This window comes from Saimiri boliviensis, chromosome 2, assembly GCF_048565385.1.
Source record: "Saimiri boliviensis isolate mSaiBol1 chromosome 2, mSaiBol1.pri, whole genome shotgun sequence".
Lineage (NCBI taxonomy): Eukaryota > Metazoa > Chordata > Mammalia > Primates > Cebidae > Saimiri > Saimiri boliviensis.
Genome location: NC_133450.1, coordinates 84,971,629 through 84,988,350, shown reverse-complemented (window position 1 = coordinate 84,988,350; position 16,722 = coordinate 84,971,629). Strand labels below are relative to the sequence as shown.

Below are 16,722 nucleotides of genomic sequence, written 5' to 3'. Positions count from 1 at the left end.
AAAAGACAATGTCTTCAAATTTATGAAACAGTAATTGTCACACTAGAGTTCCTGAACACTGAGAGCGAATGATAGATATTCTCAAACAATGCCCCTAAAAAGTACTACAGGATATTTTTAAAAAATAGTTTTCCAGCCTGCAGGAAACCAGTCCAAGATAGAAACACAGAAGTACAGAAAGGAATGAACAGTAGTGGAAACGGACTACATCTAAACGAAAAATTTGTAAGACCTCTCCAACAAAATTGAAGGAACAGTGCTGGGAGATGCTGAAGACATAAATAAGTGGGGAGAAAGTTCATGTTCACATCTAAGAATACCAATAACATGAAGACAAAAGTTCCACCAAATTTATCTACTCATTCAGTATAATCCCAAACAAAATTCCTATAGGCTTTTTTTTAAGTGGAAATTAACAAGCTGATAAAAGTTTATATGGAAAGATAAAAAACCTAGAAGAGCTAAGATAGTCTCGAAGAAGAATAAAGCTACCAGGTTTCAAGGCTTACTAAAGTTACAGTCATTGAACTGTATGGTAGTAGTGCAAGGAGAGACAAGTAGATCAAAGCAATAAAACACAGTCTAAGTGTTACAGAGCATATAAACACTGGAACTGGCATGCATTGCTGCCAGGAGTGTAAATTGTCTCAATCACTTTGTAAAATCATTTGGCAACATTTAAGAGTTAAATCTATGCCTAATTTACAACCCAGAAGTTATACTCTCAGATGTATTCTCAAGAGAAATGAGAGAAAACGTGTTTACAGAAAAAAAAAAGACAATAATGTTCAATATGGCATTATACCTAATAACCAAATACCAGAAATGACCACTAAGAGTATACACGATGTTGACTGATAACAAGAGAAAACTATATTTCAACCCAAAATAGCTACCAGCACATGCAACATTAATGAATCTTGCTGATACTATGTTGCAGAAATGAAGGTGGACACACAAGAATACACGCCATAATACATATTGTAAATTTTTGTTTATGTAAAATTCAAGACAGGCAAAACTACTCTAGGTAATAGAAATCCGGATATGATTACCTCCAGAAGGAGGGGGTACAATTGATGGAGAAGAAACCCAGGAAACCCAGGAAACCGGCATGATGGGAGTATTCTGTATCTTCATCTAGATGGTATTTGCATGAATGCAAACCTATGTTAAAAATTCAATGAACTCTATAGATAGAATGTATGTAATTTACTTTATATAAACTATATCCCAATAGAATATAAAAAGATATTTTTTGAAGATTCATCTGTTTGCTACGTTACACCCAGAGCCCCTGCCTCTGTGTTCCCAAGACTTTTTATACATATGTTTGTTACAAAAATGTGCATTACACTAGAGATTATTGCTCAGTAACCACCAATGAGAATCCCTCCCTCTCTGCATAGCTTGTATGCAAGAAATAAATAAGTGTATGTTAGCTAAATTGGTTTTCTCCTTTTAGATGTTATATTTCCATAACAAAAAGGAACCTGATTGAAGAGAGTCACTAGGAAATACCATCTCTCTGATCTGAGTATGAATATTAATGGATCTTCTTTTTTCTTCTTCTTCTATGAAAATAACAGGATGATTCTCTCAAAAGGATTTGGCTAAAATCCTGCAGTAAAGTGGTTAGAAAACTACAAATAGCTGAGGAGAAGAAACAAAAGCAGAAATCAAAGCTAGAAACAGCAGCATCCTGGCTCACACGTCCCTAAATCCAGGTGTGAGGTGTGTGTCATTAACTTGGAATGAGGTACTTCCCCACCTACTCCTGTGAAGAGGATCAGAAACACAAACACACAACTTCCAATTTTCTTAGGCAAAATGAGAACACTCTATTTTAGAAATCTAAATCTAACCCAATGAGGGAAATTATACAGTGTTATTTCCCATACAAAATCTCTACATGCTTCGCGGTTTTCCAATATAGTCTCCATCCCTAAGGGAGACGGTTCTTACATTCTCTCCTAATCACTTAACTGATGCCACAAAGATAAAACTCCAAAACCTTTGCCAGCAAATAATCAGATTTGGAACCTAAGAGGGAGGGAAGAAGAGTAGGGAAACATGGCAATTAAACAGTCATGGAACTGTAACGTGAGCTGGAAGTCTAAGAGCCTTGGTTCATTTTCTCATCATCTCTTGATTTGGCAGCTCCTTTTGTTGTTGTTTTTAAGAGACAATGTCTCACTCTGTCACCCAGGTTGGAGTACCGTGGCACAATCATAGCTCACTGCAGCCTACACCTCCTGGGCTCATGTGATCCTTCTGCCTCAGTTTCCCATGTAGCTGGGGCTACAGGCATGTGCCACCACGCCTGGCTAATTTTTTAATTTTTCTAGAGACAGGGCTTCACTATATTGCCCAGTAGTCTCAAACTCTGGACTCAAGAAACCCTCCCTCCACGACTTCTAAAGTGCCAGAATTACAGGTGTGAGGGACCACACCTAGACAAGCAACAGCTTTTTGTTTGATCTCTCTTCCTCTAATCTTACCTCTCTCCAAAAGCTGCAACAGGAATCAACTTTCACAAACACAATGTTATTCATGTCTGTTTAAAATCCAATAATGGTAGCCCATCCCCTTCACAGCTTGAAATGGAAACTTCTTACATGACTTCCAAGGTCCCTGCTACCAGGCTCTTCCTCCACCCATCCTATCTCTATGTTCCCACTGCACTAAATTTCCCTCTCAACATGGCAAACCCATGCCTCTTTATATTTGTCCATGCTATTCGTTCAACCGAGAGCACCCCAGCTTCCCTTCTTCTCACAGATAATTCTGTTATGTCTTGAGGCATTATCAGTGCCATTATCCCCAGAAGGGCTACCATGACTTCCCCAGGCTAGTCACCCCTAGTCTGTGACCCACAAGGACAATCTCAACATAAAGGCCAAAGGCTGTGTTCACCCTAAGAAAAAACAGTTACACTTTACGAGTTAAACACATGCCTCATTTACAACCCTGCAATTTTACTTCTAGGTATATTCTCAAGAGAAATGAGTGAATGTGTTTCCCTCCTTCCCTCAAAAAAGTATAATAATGTTCAAGTAGCTTCATTCCTAATAGCCCAAAACCAGGAATGTATACGAAGAATATATACTGTGTTATACAGATACAATGGAAAACTACATTTCAATACCAAGAAAGGTACCAGTACATGCAACATTAATGAATCTTGCTGATACAATGGTGAGGAAATGCAGCTACACACACAAGAATACGTATGTGTAAAACTCTATTTATATAAAAGTCAAGAAAGAGAAAACTACTCTAGGTGATAGAAGTCAGGATATGATTACCTCCAGAAGGATGGAGTGTAATGAATGGGGAAGAAACCCAGGAAACCTGGGTGGTGGGAGTGTTCTGCATCCTAATCTGGATGATACTTGCATGGATGCAAAGCTATGTTAAAAAGTCAATGAACTGTACAGATACAACTCGTGTAATTTACTTTGTATAAGTTATACCCCAGTACAACAATATAAAAAAGGGATATTTGTTGAAGACTCATCTCTCTGCTAAGTTATACCCAAAGCCCCTGAGTTCAAGACCCTTTATATTGCTCTGTAACGGCCAGGGAGATTCCAACCCTCACTCTCTGCAGAGCCTGTATGCAAGTATACAAAAAACAAGAATCGTGTTAATAATGTGGATTTCAGAGTTTTAGCAAAAAATACTGGACTGACTTTAAGAACTATGTAGTGCTCCCCAAGGCTACATACAATGAAGAAGTATGGTATAAAGCTTCCCCAGTGGGAACTGTGGATGTGCATGTGTACGGCATTATTCTATTTGAGGCCAGAGCAGCAGTCATGGGTTAGCTGAGTGCCGGGGGAATAACAAGCAGTAAAGATGGTAGCTGACGCCTAAAAATATCCCCTATATGTATGTTTCCCAAGTTAGAAAGAAGCTATAGACAAGTTTCTTGTTACCTGCCTCCAGGTATCTTCCTCTTTCCTTCCCATGCAGAATTCCCTTGGGTGGGGAAAGGAAGACAGACCACCCGGAAATGAGCCCCACACAAGGCGGTGCAGGACTGAGGAGCAAGCGTTTAGTCCTATTCTCTTTCTCTTTTTTTTCACATTGTAAAATATAGTTTACTTCAAAAGATAATCCTGAAGATTCCATCCGGCAGTGTTTAAGGGATGGCTATGAAATCTTAGCCCTTACGAGAGAATATATGCTCAAATGAGTAATGTCTTTCAAAGTAGTCCCTGTTAACGTTTGTCCATTGATTCCAGAGCAGCTCCCATTGCCCATCCTACTTGAGAAGCCTCTTGGAGAGTTGCCTAGAGAATCTACAGCACTCATGGAAAAGCCCTCCATGACAAAAACTCTTCTCTCTCTCCCGCATACATTTTTCATCAGCCTAAATTTGGATGCAAGTTTGGTGAATATGGTAAGAAGAAAACACACAAACAAACCAAAACAAGCAACAAAAACAAAAAGCAGGCAGTACTGCGTCAGACTGAAAATAAAAAATGAAAATTCTAAGAACCCATGAGGCGCCAGGGCGGTGCTGCTGGTCGCTTTCACCCATATGGTCTCCTTCCGTGTTCTGCTAACTCTTGCGAAGCAGGATCCCTACCGACAATGACGCTAGCTTAGAGGGCTGCGTACAAATGGTAGAGTCGGGACCCACGCTAGGGTGTGGTCTGACTGCAAAGTGCAGTGGCATTCAATGAGATGGGACTACCACCCCAATGTGGAGGGCAGTGCGGTCTGTGGCAGGAGGGCTGGAAAGGCTACTTAGTTACACAGGTCACACTGATCCCCTTCTCCTCTTCCTTTTTTCTATGCAAGTTTATAATCTATCTGTCTCTATGTCAGTCTATCTCGGTCGATTGGGCTCCTTGAAGAAGGGATTACGTTTTCTTCATCTCCATATCCCCAGCAGCGCGCCAGTGCCCACTATACACCAGGGGCTCGGTCGTCGTCTTTTTCTGTTGTTGACTCTACGCTGACTTAGGGCATGTCACTTTCCCCTCTTGACCTCCACATTCGGGAGCGTTAATAAAAGTGGATAACGGCCACTCCAGCTTTAAAACCCCTCCAATACAGAGAGAACTCTGAAACCAGAAGCAGAAGCCGAGGAGTGGTGAAGAGAGCATTTTCCTTCACGTGATGAGTACGAGCGCGGTATCCTGTCCCTCGAATGCCTCTGAAAATTTCCGAGTTTTTCAGATTGGACTCAAGAATGATCTTAGGGGTTGGTAGTTCTGTGGTTTTCACTGAGACTTTTTTATTGACAGGAGAGCTTCTGGAAGTCTCTTTCGTGGGGAGTAAGGAGGCTTCTTTGGCGGAATGGTGCGCGTGCAGCCTCCAGGAGCCGCAGCGGGGGGTGCGTCCTGCTCCCCTGCAGAGGTCTCTGCCGCGGAATCGCGCGCCCGCGCTCCTTCCTGCTCTTTCCCAGAAGGCAGGCGCAGCCGGCCAGCACCCCGCAGTCCGCGTGGGCAGCAGGCCCGGAGTGGTGGAGCCAAAGGTGGCGTTAGAAAGGCGGCGTCCCGACCAGCAGAGTGACTCGGCCTCCGGCTCCCCTCAAAGCGGCATCTTGCGGCCTCTTCCCTCAGAAACAGGCGAGGTCTTCCTCGGGACCTGCTTCGCGGCTTCCCTTTGCCCAAGTACCACCGAGCGGAGGTGGCGGCCTCTCGGGCCCTCTGGGGGACAGGGCACAGGGAGGGGAGCGGCAGCAGACCGGCCTGAGGCAGGCGGGGTGGCCTGTGACCTCCAGGCCCCCTCCCTTGTTGTCTGAGATGGAGTCTTGCTCCACGGTCTGGCAGTGGTGCCGTCTCGGCTCACTGCAACATCCGCCTCCTAGGCTGAAGCGATTCTCCTGCCTTCTCCTGCCTCAGCCTCCAGAGTAGCTGGGACTGCAGGTGCCCGCTGCCATGCCCGGCTAATTTTTGTATTCTTAGTAGAGACGCGGTTTCACTATGTTGGTCAGGCTGGTCTCGAACTCCTGACCTCATGATCCGCCCGCCTTGGCCTCCCAAAGTGCTGGGATTATGGCATGAGCCACCGTGCCCAGCCCACAGTTGTACTCTCTTAAGAGCTGCTTCCTTCCAGTGCACCACCTGTGTCTGGCATAGAGTAGCTGTTTATCAAACACAGAGGGCTCCTTCCCTAACCAAAAAAATCTCTTAAGTCCCCACTCAAATTCAGCACAATCAATCAGACAGACAGTTATTTAAAAACTACCTTGGCACCACTGAGCTCTTTCCTGTCCCCTGCATCACAGCAGGTCAGTGTCGCCAGCCTCTAGTCCCATTCTCTTTCACACCTGAAGTTCCAGAGCTCAGGTCCAAGCCTGTTCACCTTCCGTGTTTGCCTACGGCAATGCTAGTCCTATTCTTATTTTCCCCTTCTAAATTTCACCATCTGTTTATATCATCCTGTTATATTCTATTTATTTTTAAATAAGATGTCTTAAAATCTTTACGGAAAAAAGGCTGGGTAAGGCCAAGCACGGTGGCTCACGTCTGTAATCCCAGCACTTTGGGAGGCCAAGGTGGGTGGACTGCTTGAGCCCAGGAGTTTGAGACCCGCCTGAGCAACATGATGAAAACCTGACCCTACCAAAACACAAAAATTAACCACGTCTAGTGGCACATGCCTATAGTTCTGGCTGCTTGGGAGGCTGAGGTGGGAGGATGATTTGAGCTCAGGAGGCAGAGGTTGCAGTGAGCCAAGAGCACATCACTGCACTCGGCCTAGATGACAGAGACTCTGTCTCAAAATAAAATAAAATAAAATAAAATAAAAGGCTGGGTGCAAATTAACATTAAAAACATGGTGAGTAGTACTCCTCACTACTCAGGAAACTTCCCAGTTACTGCTATAAACAAACTCACAGACTAAAGAAACACTAAGTTGTTTACCACATTCCATGTTAAATGTGCTCTACAAAACACAAAACTTCAATTTACTTGGTTATTTCCTTGGGCACTCCCAGCTGCTCGAGACTTTAAGGTCTGGATTTTCTCAAAGACCAAGTTGACTTTCCTTTTAGTAGCATCGTCATTATCGGTGCTTCTGAAAGACAGCAGAGAAAACAATGAGGGACACAACCAACGGTCTCAGAACATTTTACATACCATGACACACACACAGCAGGTCCTTTAAGGAGATAAACTGCAAGAGCTATGAATCGATTAAAGATTCAGACAAAATCAGCCTGAGAGCAAGATGGATGGTGTCTTTTTCTTCAAATAAATTGTTATGTTACCACTCACTTTGGGATGGAGTTCCCACTTCCAAATATGTGAAAGGAACATAATCACATTCTCAGTAAGCTTGCAGAAAACATCCAGTGAACATTTGGTAATTTATTGTTTGATTCAAATGACGCATGTCCATTCCAAAAGGTTTTCTTCTTTTCTTTGAAGTAGGTATGTCTCTCTCTCTCACACACACAAACACATTGTACATTTAAATTTTACACTAAGAATGATCTACAGTGATCTTAATTTGTTCAGCCTATGTTTAAAAAATAAAATCCCTAAGCCAAGATTGTCAACATGGCAGCCCTTTCTCTGGGTTTTCACAAGTAACACTCACATACAAAGTTTATTAGCTTCTATCGCACCCCCAGCAATTAGAAGAAAAATATTTAAAATAAACTTTCCTCAACAGGCACCTCTCACTAAAGACTGTCTTACCAATGTCTCAATAAATCATGTGCCAAAACATACATATATAAAAGAATCTAATGAATTTTGGCCAGGCACGGTGGCTCACGTCTGTAATCTCAGCACCTTGGGAGGCAAATGTGGGCGGATCACTTGAGGTCAGGAGTTCGAGATCAGCCTTGCTAATAGGCAAAACCTTGTCTCTACCAAAAATATAAAAATCAGCCGGGCATGGTGGTGCACACCTATAATCCCAGTTACTCAGATGGCTCAGGCAGGAGAATCTCTTGAACCTGGGAGGTGGAGGTCGCAGTGAGCCAAGATCATGCTACTGCACTCCAGCCTGGACAACAGAGTAAGACTGTCTCAAAAAGCAAACAAACAAAAAAATTAATGAATTTTTAAAGTCAAAATTTCTTCCACTTTCATCTTAACATGGTAAAGTCTCCCTAGTTCTTAGCTAGATGAATCTTTTGGGTTACTTTTTTTTCCTTTTCAAAAGATCCCGTCTTATATTTTGAGCCTTACTATTTTGATAGTTCTAAAACTGACAAATAATTGTAAGGCACAATACAAAAATATACAGTATTTTGATACCAATGAGGATTTACCAACTAGCTGGTTTTCAGTCATGTAGGCTATAAAGCATTTTTTTTTCCTTCTTCTTAATCGTATCTGATGAGGGAACTGAAACAGAAACTTCAAATTCCTCGCCAGAGTGCCAGCACAGTTCGTATCTAAGTGAGGACTGAAACCCCGATTACTCCAACTCAACTACCAAGATAAGGAGGGAAAGCACTGCTTTTAAGCAACTCACACCTGCTTTAAAAATAATGGAAGCAGGGGCTCTTGGCCAATGTTAACTCTGGGGAGGGGAGGTGTTTTTATTTGTAACTTTTAAAGGACCACCGCATGCGTGGAAGAACTCAAGGTGACGGCACACTCCTCAAACCTGAAGAGTAGACACTCTTCCTATCTTTAAATTTGCTTTTGAAACAGTACAGAGTCATCTTAAAAATGTATTCATTTTAATGTTTAAAATATGGTGACCTTTCCTACACACCCCTCCCAAAGCCTCCACCCCATACCACATAAGACAAATGCTATCATGAAAACTCCAACATTGAGTTTTAACCCTCCAATGGCTCCCATGGGGCAAGAAGGGAAGGTATCCATTAAGTGCTGGAAAAAGGAAATTAAGAGTCCCAACAGAAACAACAATACTTTGCTCTTGCAGAGGGAAAATCACTAACCCTTCTTTGAGATAATTGTAGAGAATCTGCTTGGCTGTCTCCTCATTGGTTTGCTGAGTGAGCTCTTGCTGGCCCTTTAAGAGATCCGGTGTGGCCTGGAACATAAGGTCTGTGGTTAGATCATAAGGATGAAGTTTCCAGAGGCTTCCAAACACATTCCTACTTTTTAAAAACAATTCCTCTAGTGAGCATCCTCCTCGGAGCCAGTTACAATATTTATTTACCCGCTTTGTAATCCTGGGGAAGTTACTTACCTTCTCTTCACCTCAATTTTCTCACCTGTAAATTGAGATTAATAGGTTCCACCTGCACAGAGTTGGTGGAGTTCTGTAACATATAACAAACAGTGCCTGGCACTTAGCTACTTTTTAACCGTTTTATCAATATCATAATTTTTTTTTTTACCACCAAAACACTAAATGTACCATTTAGATTCTATCTTGATGATTAACCTAAATGAAAATTAACCTAATTTTTCAGGCTAGAAATTAACCCAATCACTCAATTTTATGAGTAAAATTAATACATCTACACAAACCTAACCATTCAGCCTCAGTGTGGAAACAAATTCTGCATACTTTCCGATTTCATGCATACACCAACAGAAAAACTGAGCTTCTCTATAGCATCTGCCAACTTACTTTACAGAGAGATCACAATGGGAATCCAGCCGAACTTCAAAGAACCCACTAAACTATGCAATTGGCAGTAGGACACTGTGAGTAGGAAGGACACAACTGGATGCTGAAACAGATCAGCTGTGTGATTCCTGATACAAGATTGAGGATGTGTATTCCTAGGGCCTCCAGCAGCATGAGTACATCATTAGATTATTTAGAAGGAAGACAGAAAGAAAAAAAAAAAAAAAAAGGAATCACCCTAGTGTTACCTGAGTATTGGAGGCCGAAGGAAAAGTCTTCACAGAAATTTTCTTGGCACCAGAATCAGGCAAAGTTGCTGCCGTCCGGTTCTGTAACATCAGTGTAGCTGTGGCTGTTTTCACCTCCTCCTCCTTTTTACTCTGTGCAAGAAGGGAGGGAGCACGGATCACTGTACTTTCCTGACTACCTTTGGTTTCCAGAACTTTCCCGTCTGTGTTCTGCTGGGGAGCCCTGTGCACTGCTCCCTGCAGCTTTGCAAAGGTTCGTCCCACGCTCTGTTTCCCACGGCGCTCCGGAGCCGGCGGCCGCTGAGGACACACCTGGGAAGGCCGGAGGAGGTGTTCGCTCGACTTGCCCAAGTTCCTACTAAATTCAGTCAAGTACTCCGAGTTCCCTTGAAGGCCAAAAGGAAAGGCGCTGTCCACGCTTCTGGACCTTTTCCTGTCATCTGGATTGATTCTGTTTCGCTTCCCAGACCTGCCTCTTCTTTGAAGCCCAGGTTTTTGATCAAATTTCTCAATTAACTGATCCACACCAGGAATTGATCCTGTATCAATATCCCGTCCAGTTCCTGGCAGGAAGGGAATATACCTTCTGTTTTCATGACGATTGACGTTGTCGGCATGGATGGCACATTCCTGATCATCCAGTAAAAACCTGTACAAAGAGGTGGCTGAAGTGGGAGTTGTCGATGACGAGGAGGACCTCCGGGACCGAGCTCCGTCCAGGACGGGTCCCGCTGAATCCTGTCGCCGGAAGGGAAGCACATCTGGCCTGGTTTTCTTGGTTTCTGGGTGGGCCTGTGGGCTGTGGGCAGTGAGGGGCCTCCCGCTAGTGGAAAGGGCATCCTCTCCCACCTTCTCTTTGGTGCAGCTCTGCACATTTACACACACTGAGGTCTGCTTTTTGGGGTCCTCTATGACCACAGAGCTGCATAAACGAATAGCTGCCACACCAGATTTGGCCAGGTCTTCCAAGGAGGGACTGGTAGGCTGGGAATTGCTAGGTTTAGGAAAGCAAGTCCAAGGTTTCTTATTGTTGATGCCTTCTTCCGTCAACGTTTTTAGCCAATTACTCTCAGGAGGCTGGTGATTTTGTAAGTTTAACTCATTCTTTTCAGGGTCATAGGGCTGCAAAAGCTCTGGATGCCTCCGAAAGTTGAGGATGGGAGATGGCTTCACGGACTCATCTTTGCGATCTAGCACTCCATTCTTGCCCTCGTGGAGAGGGGGCTGTTTCAGGTTTCTTAGTGGGCTAGATGGGGCATATGGATTTTCTGGAAGCTGCGGTTCTTCTTCACTGTTCTCCTTTAGCACAGAACCATTGCTGGAATGTAGAGGCAGGTTGTTTATCACTGGAGGTGGAAATGATGTGCCTGCTAGGCACCGTTCCGCGTTATTCAGGACTATGTAGGGGTGCCCATCAATTCCCTGGACCCTAATACTGACACCGTAGGAGCCTGGCTTGGAGTTCTGGGAACCCCTTGATTTTTTGGTATCATCACTTGCAAGTCTCAGATGGACCCCATATTCCTGCTGTACATGTTGATATTCACCGAAATACAGCTCCATGGTTCACTGTTCCAGCTACCAGGGAGAGATGGGGTAAAAAGAGGACATTAGGTTAGAATTACATCTGTTTAAATGAAGACTGAAATAATTAGGAAGGGGAAAGTTCAAAGGTCAAAGAAAACAAGACAGTTTAAACAGCAAAGATACCTCAGAACCAAGTGCATTAAGGGCAGCCCTCTCCTGACAAAGCCGGCCTTTCCGGATGCTCTTCAGCCCATGTGTCCACTGAATTTGTCAACACTGGGTTTGAACCCTGGCCTGAGGGCAGACAAACGGTGTAATGACCAGACCCCTCTGGCACAACTTCATAATTGGGACTTTGTTATTCTGTTTTGGGCTGTTCTGGTTGCTTTTTTTTTTTTTTTAAGTTTAGTTGGTTTCCTGAAACTTTTTGCTGTTTATTTTTAACCAATAGGATGCTCCAGTTACCAGCATTTGAGAACTAGGTACTTTTCCATGAAAATAAGAGCTAAGGAATTCTGGTGCTCACCATTTTTCTTTGCTACTCTGCTGTTCATTTTCTTCTCAAAACATTTTCAGCCTTTTTTATGCAGAATCTTGCTTCAAAAATTTTAACACTACTATTTGAACATGTTTCCAAAATTTTTACCTCAAGAAATCAGTTGTTTGTGAGATTGACAGTGAGATTAAATAATTATAAATCATTTTCAATCTTTTCTTCTTACTAAAAAAGTTCAAGAGCATATTGATCTGAAAAATGTTACTTAAAAAATGAACACTCAGGGCTCTGTATTTTGTGATGGGTCCTGATGCCAAGAATAGTTGCTGTCGTACTTCTGGTGTGTGGCCAACCCTTGTCAGATGACTGCAGACAGCTTACCAAGCAGGACGCCTACCCTGCCCCACCCGCTGAGGTTCCCCACCAGAAATTCGCTTCTAACACTCTGAAAAAACCGCAAAAGGGACTCCAGGAAGAGCAGGAGCAACTGGTCACTCACTAATAGCAACGGTCTCTCTTTTTTTTCCCTACTTTTGGGAGCCTGTTTGAGTTTGCTTTCTATTCTAGAGTCAGTCTACTAGCATGTTTTCCAAGAAAATCATCTATTCCATTCAATTTTCAAATTTATTTGCAGCATTTAGAAAGGATAAATCATTTTTTCATTATCTATTATCTAATTTTGTGCCTTCTCCTATTTCTTGTTTACACTGGTAGAATATAGATGTGTATGTGTTTTTTACATTGTTTCCCTAAAGAATTAGCTCCTGGATTTATAAAGCATTTTTTTCTTTAATTTTCAACTTTACTGAGTTCTAGTTTGATTTTTATTATTTCCTTCCACTTCCCTTTATTTTCTTTTGTTGTACTATTTCTAACTCCTTGACTTGGATGCTTTGCTTGTTTATTTTCATTCTTTAATCACATAAATTGTGGTTTGTAACTATGTCACTTAAAAATTACGTCAGCTTCTACTAACAGACTCCTAACATAGCAGCTTAAGACTTAAGAATTTTTCCCCAGATGTAGGAAGTCCAGGGCTAACAGAAACCCTGGCATAAGGAGCACCCCTTCTACCTTTCCACTCGTCTGTCTTTAACATACATTAGGCCCCTTATGATTACCAGATAGCTGATCCAGCAACACAAAAGCCAAAGGCTTAGACCAAGTAACTCAACTTTCTTTGTTTTTTGTTGTTTTTGAGACAGAGTTTCGCTCTCGTTGCCCAGGCTGGAGTGCAATGGTGCAATCTCGGCTCGCCGCAACCTCCGCCTCCCAGGTTCAAGCAATTCTTCCTCAGCCTCCCTAGTAGCTGGGACTGCAGGTGAGTGCCACCACGCCCAGCTCATTTTTGTATTTTTAGTTTCGCCATGTTGATTGGGATGGTCTCCATCTCCTGACCTCGTGATCCGCCTGCCTTGGCCTCCCGAAGTGCTGGGATTATAGGCGTGAGCCACCGCGCCCAGCCATCAACCTTCTTTTTAAATAGCTTTCCTGGACTCCCTACCTACCAATAATCCCTTATATCTTATTAGTGAGAACTTAATCATATGGTCACCCTCAGCTGCAAGGGAGATTGAAAAATAGGGTAGTTTAGCTGGTCATATGGAGAATGGACATTAGAAAGGCAGCAAACAGTTTCTACCACAGTAATGTTTCCATTACTATTTTTTAGATAGTTTCTGTTTGGGGTTTTGATTTCTGCTTTGACCCAAGATTTGATTTTGAGAAAGTTTTTTCATATGTAATATGTTGTTGTGTTGCTCTGGTTTGGAGGGTATTTATTTGTAAATGTTGCTAATTTCTACCCGTATTATGGTCAGCAAATGAAGTCTCTACCATTTCTTTCTTTTTAAGTATATTGAGTTTCCCTTGTGAACAAATATATGGATAATGCCAATGCTTCCACAGGTGCTAGGTGTAGTCTCCAATTTAAGGGATAACATTCAAGATCTATCCAGCTGTACAAGCTTAATCATTATGTTGTTTGGCTCTAACACATCACTTGCTTTGTCTCTGTTCTGTCTTGGGGCTTTCTGAACGTATTCAGTTTCCTACTACTAGCATAGTGTTGTCAGTTTTGTTTGGTGATAATTCTTTTAAATGTAAAACATTTTAGATACCATCAGTTACCATTTTAAAGATAGGAACAACTCAAAGAGGTACATTCATCTGCAATATTTATCATCATCTCACCAATTCCAAATATTTCATTGTCTACTTTCATTTTCAGTTATACAAGTATTTTTAAATCATTTATTATTTAATCAAGGTAAAAAAAATAAGTGAAAACCTATATTCGTCAACTTCTGTTCCGTGATCCTAAACACACTGCCGGGGGGGCGGGGGGAAGAAACTTCAAATTTTAGCTATTTCTTCTAATACTTACCTCCCTTTTGCTAAATAGTATTCCTGTGATTCCTTAACTTATTAGTTCTACGTAAGGTGGAGGTCACACCATACATACAAGTCTCTGACTTGGCTAACCTACCAATAATAAAATCAAGAGCCAACTATATACATCATTATGGCAATGTCAATATTCACTTACAAGTTATATACTATGGTCTTACAGAACTTCTCTTATAAAACTTTTACTTTCTAGAGGTAATGATTGATTATTCTTTTTACTGATCTTTTCTATATACCTATACTTAAATCTTTCCTTCAGCTACATTACATCTGTTATATCCTTATCAGTATTAATTTCCAAATGATCAAAATAACAGGTAATTGGTCATCAGGTGACTTCCTTCTGGACTCTTCCCTCCTTCTGCCCTATATCAAGGTCTCATCGCTCTCTTCCTTTTGTGCTATATTGTTTTCTGGGTTTCATATCTTCCTCTGTTAGTTTACACAAGTGATCTGATAGAACACACTTCCAGTAGTTTTCTAACAAAAAGTCCAATGGAGAAAAATATTTGACTACTTCTATTTTGAGAAATGTCTTTATTCTATGCTTTGATTGTTGGTCTAACTGGACTTGGAAGCCAGGATAGAAATAATTTCCATCATATTTTTTAAAGCTTTGCAAACTTCATTATATTCTAGCTTCCTAGGGTGTTTTTAAGAATTCTGATGCTATCATTGTACCCTTTCCTTTGTGTGTGACCTGTTTATGTTTCCCTTAAAGCTTTCAGGACTTTTTCCTTATCACTGGTGTTCCGAAATTTCATAATGGCATACCCAGGCATGGGTTTTATAAAACTGGGCACTTTTATAAAACATGAGCATGTTATATATATATATTATATATATATATATATATATATATATATACACACACACACACACACACACAAACATTCTTCCAATTTGGAAATTCATGTCTTTAGTTCTATAAAATATTACATTCTTTCTGTAATATTGTTCAGAGAACTATCTTATTTTGTTCTTGGTTTCTGCATCTACTATAATAGTAATATGGAATATTTTAGACCAGACTTTAATTTTTCACATTTTTTTCTCTCCCACTTTTTAACTCCATGTTTTTTGTTCTACTTTTTGAGAGAACATCCTCAACATTTTTTTTTTTTTTGAAATAGAGTTCTCACTTTGTCACCAGGCTGTAGCGCAGTGGCGTTATCTCAGCTCGCTGCAACTTCTGCCTCCTGGGTTCAAGTGATTCCCCTGCCTCAGCCTCCTGAGTAGCTGGGTGCCCACCACGTACACAGCTAATTTTTTGCATTTTAGTAGAGACATGCTTTCACCATGTTGGTCCGGATGGTCTTGATATCCTGACCTCATGATCTGCCTGCATCGGCCTCCCAAAGTGCTGGGATTACAGGCATGAGCCACCTCGCCCAGCCATCCTCAACATTTTAAATTCCAGTATTTTAATTTGTAATACTCAGTATCTCTTTCTTGTTCTCTAATTATTTCTCTTCCATAAATGTTATTAGCATTTCAGATATGAAACAGCTTCTCTCTGCAAGGATAACTATAACTTTAAAAAACAAAAACAAAAACCTGTTTTCTCTGCTTTCTGCGACAGCACCATCTTCTGCAAGGTTGCTCCTTTCCTGTTTGTTTTGGGACCTACCTTTCATATTGAAGGCTTTGGTAACACGCCTGGTGAACTGTGGCTACCTGATTCTATTGAAGAAGGAAGGACCAAAGCAGACTGGCAGCTCTGCATGTGTGGAGAGGACTTATTAGCTGGTCAATTAATGTGGAAGAAAAACAGTATTTTCCTGAAGAACCCACACATTTCAGTTACCTGGGGGCTTATTTTTCTAGAGTGGTTCAATTTCTCAAGGAAATAGTCTTCCACTTCATTGCTGGGGCAGCACATGCCTGGCTGCTAGCATTATGGATGCAGCAGTAGAAGGTCCCAGCTGTCATCAGTCTCTCTTTTTAGTCACCCCTACCAACACCCCAGCACCATTCCAGTTCCATTTCTCCCAACAGCAGACCTCCAGGCTGCTGCTAGGGTGGAGAAGGGAGGCAGGGACAGGTTGTAGGGTCTAATTATGCTGGTTTTAATAACTCCTATATTTGGCCCTTCTCTCTGGCCTACGACGGTAGCAAATTCCTTCCCACTTCTGAGCCTCTCAGCGGTTCTGCAGGCAGAGCACCTCATTTCAGCACTGGGGGCACTTTGGGTCGCGGGGTCTATCCCTCAGCCAGCCTGGGAATCACCCCTGCATTGTTATAGGAGTTGCCACCAAAGCCTTTACTGCCATTTTTTGCCTCTTGCAGGTTTAAAATTTTTTCTCCCATTACTATCATTTGAGTGGGATTCTGAAAAAGAGATGAACTTCTAAACTTACCCGGTTTTACAAGGCTACTAATATGATAAAACAACTCAACACTAAGGACAAGTACAGCCAGAATGCCTTAGGCTAATGAAGTGATGCCTGATGGCTGAGACCAAAATAACCAGGTGTCTTTTTTTTTTTTTTTTTGAGACGGAGTTTCGCT

General features: G+C 41.9%; 1 protein-coding gene across 4 annotated transcripts in view; it reads right to left on the bottom strand.

Annotated features, from left to right (window-relative positions):
- Window positions 1-16,722, bottom strand: part of CGNL1 (cingulin like 1) — a 192,437-nt gene that overhangs the window by 115,366 nt on the left and 60,349 nt on the right. For 3 of the 4 annotated variants that reach the window (XM_039469160.2, XM_074393827.1, XM_074393826.1), the window contains exons 2-4: window positions 9,780-11,357; window positions 8,891-8,985; window positions 6,936-7,041 (exon numbers count right to left, since the gene is read on the bottom strand). In XM_039469160.2, the coding sequence (XP_039325094.2) occupies window positions 6,936-7,041; window positions 8,891-8,985; window positions 9,780-11,342 (1,764 nt within the window). In that variant the 5' untranslated portion in view covers window positions 11,343-11,357. Of the gene's footprint in view, window positions 1-6,935; window positions 7,042-8,890; window positions 8,986-9,779; window positions 11,358-11,489; window positions 12,069-16,722 lie in introns of those variants that run through there. The other variant, XM_074393828.1, reaches the window with a different exon arrangement.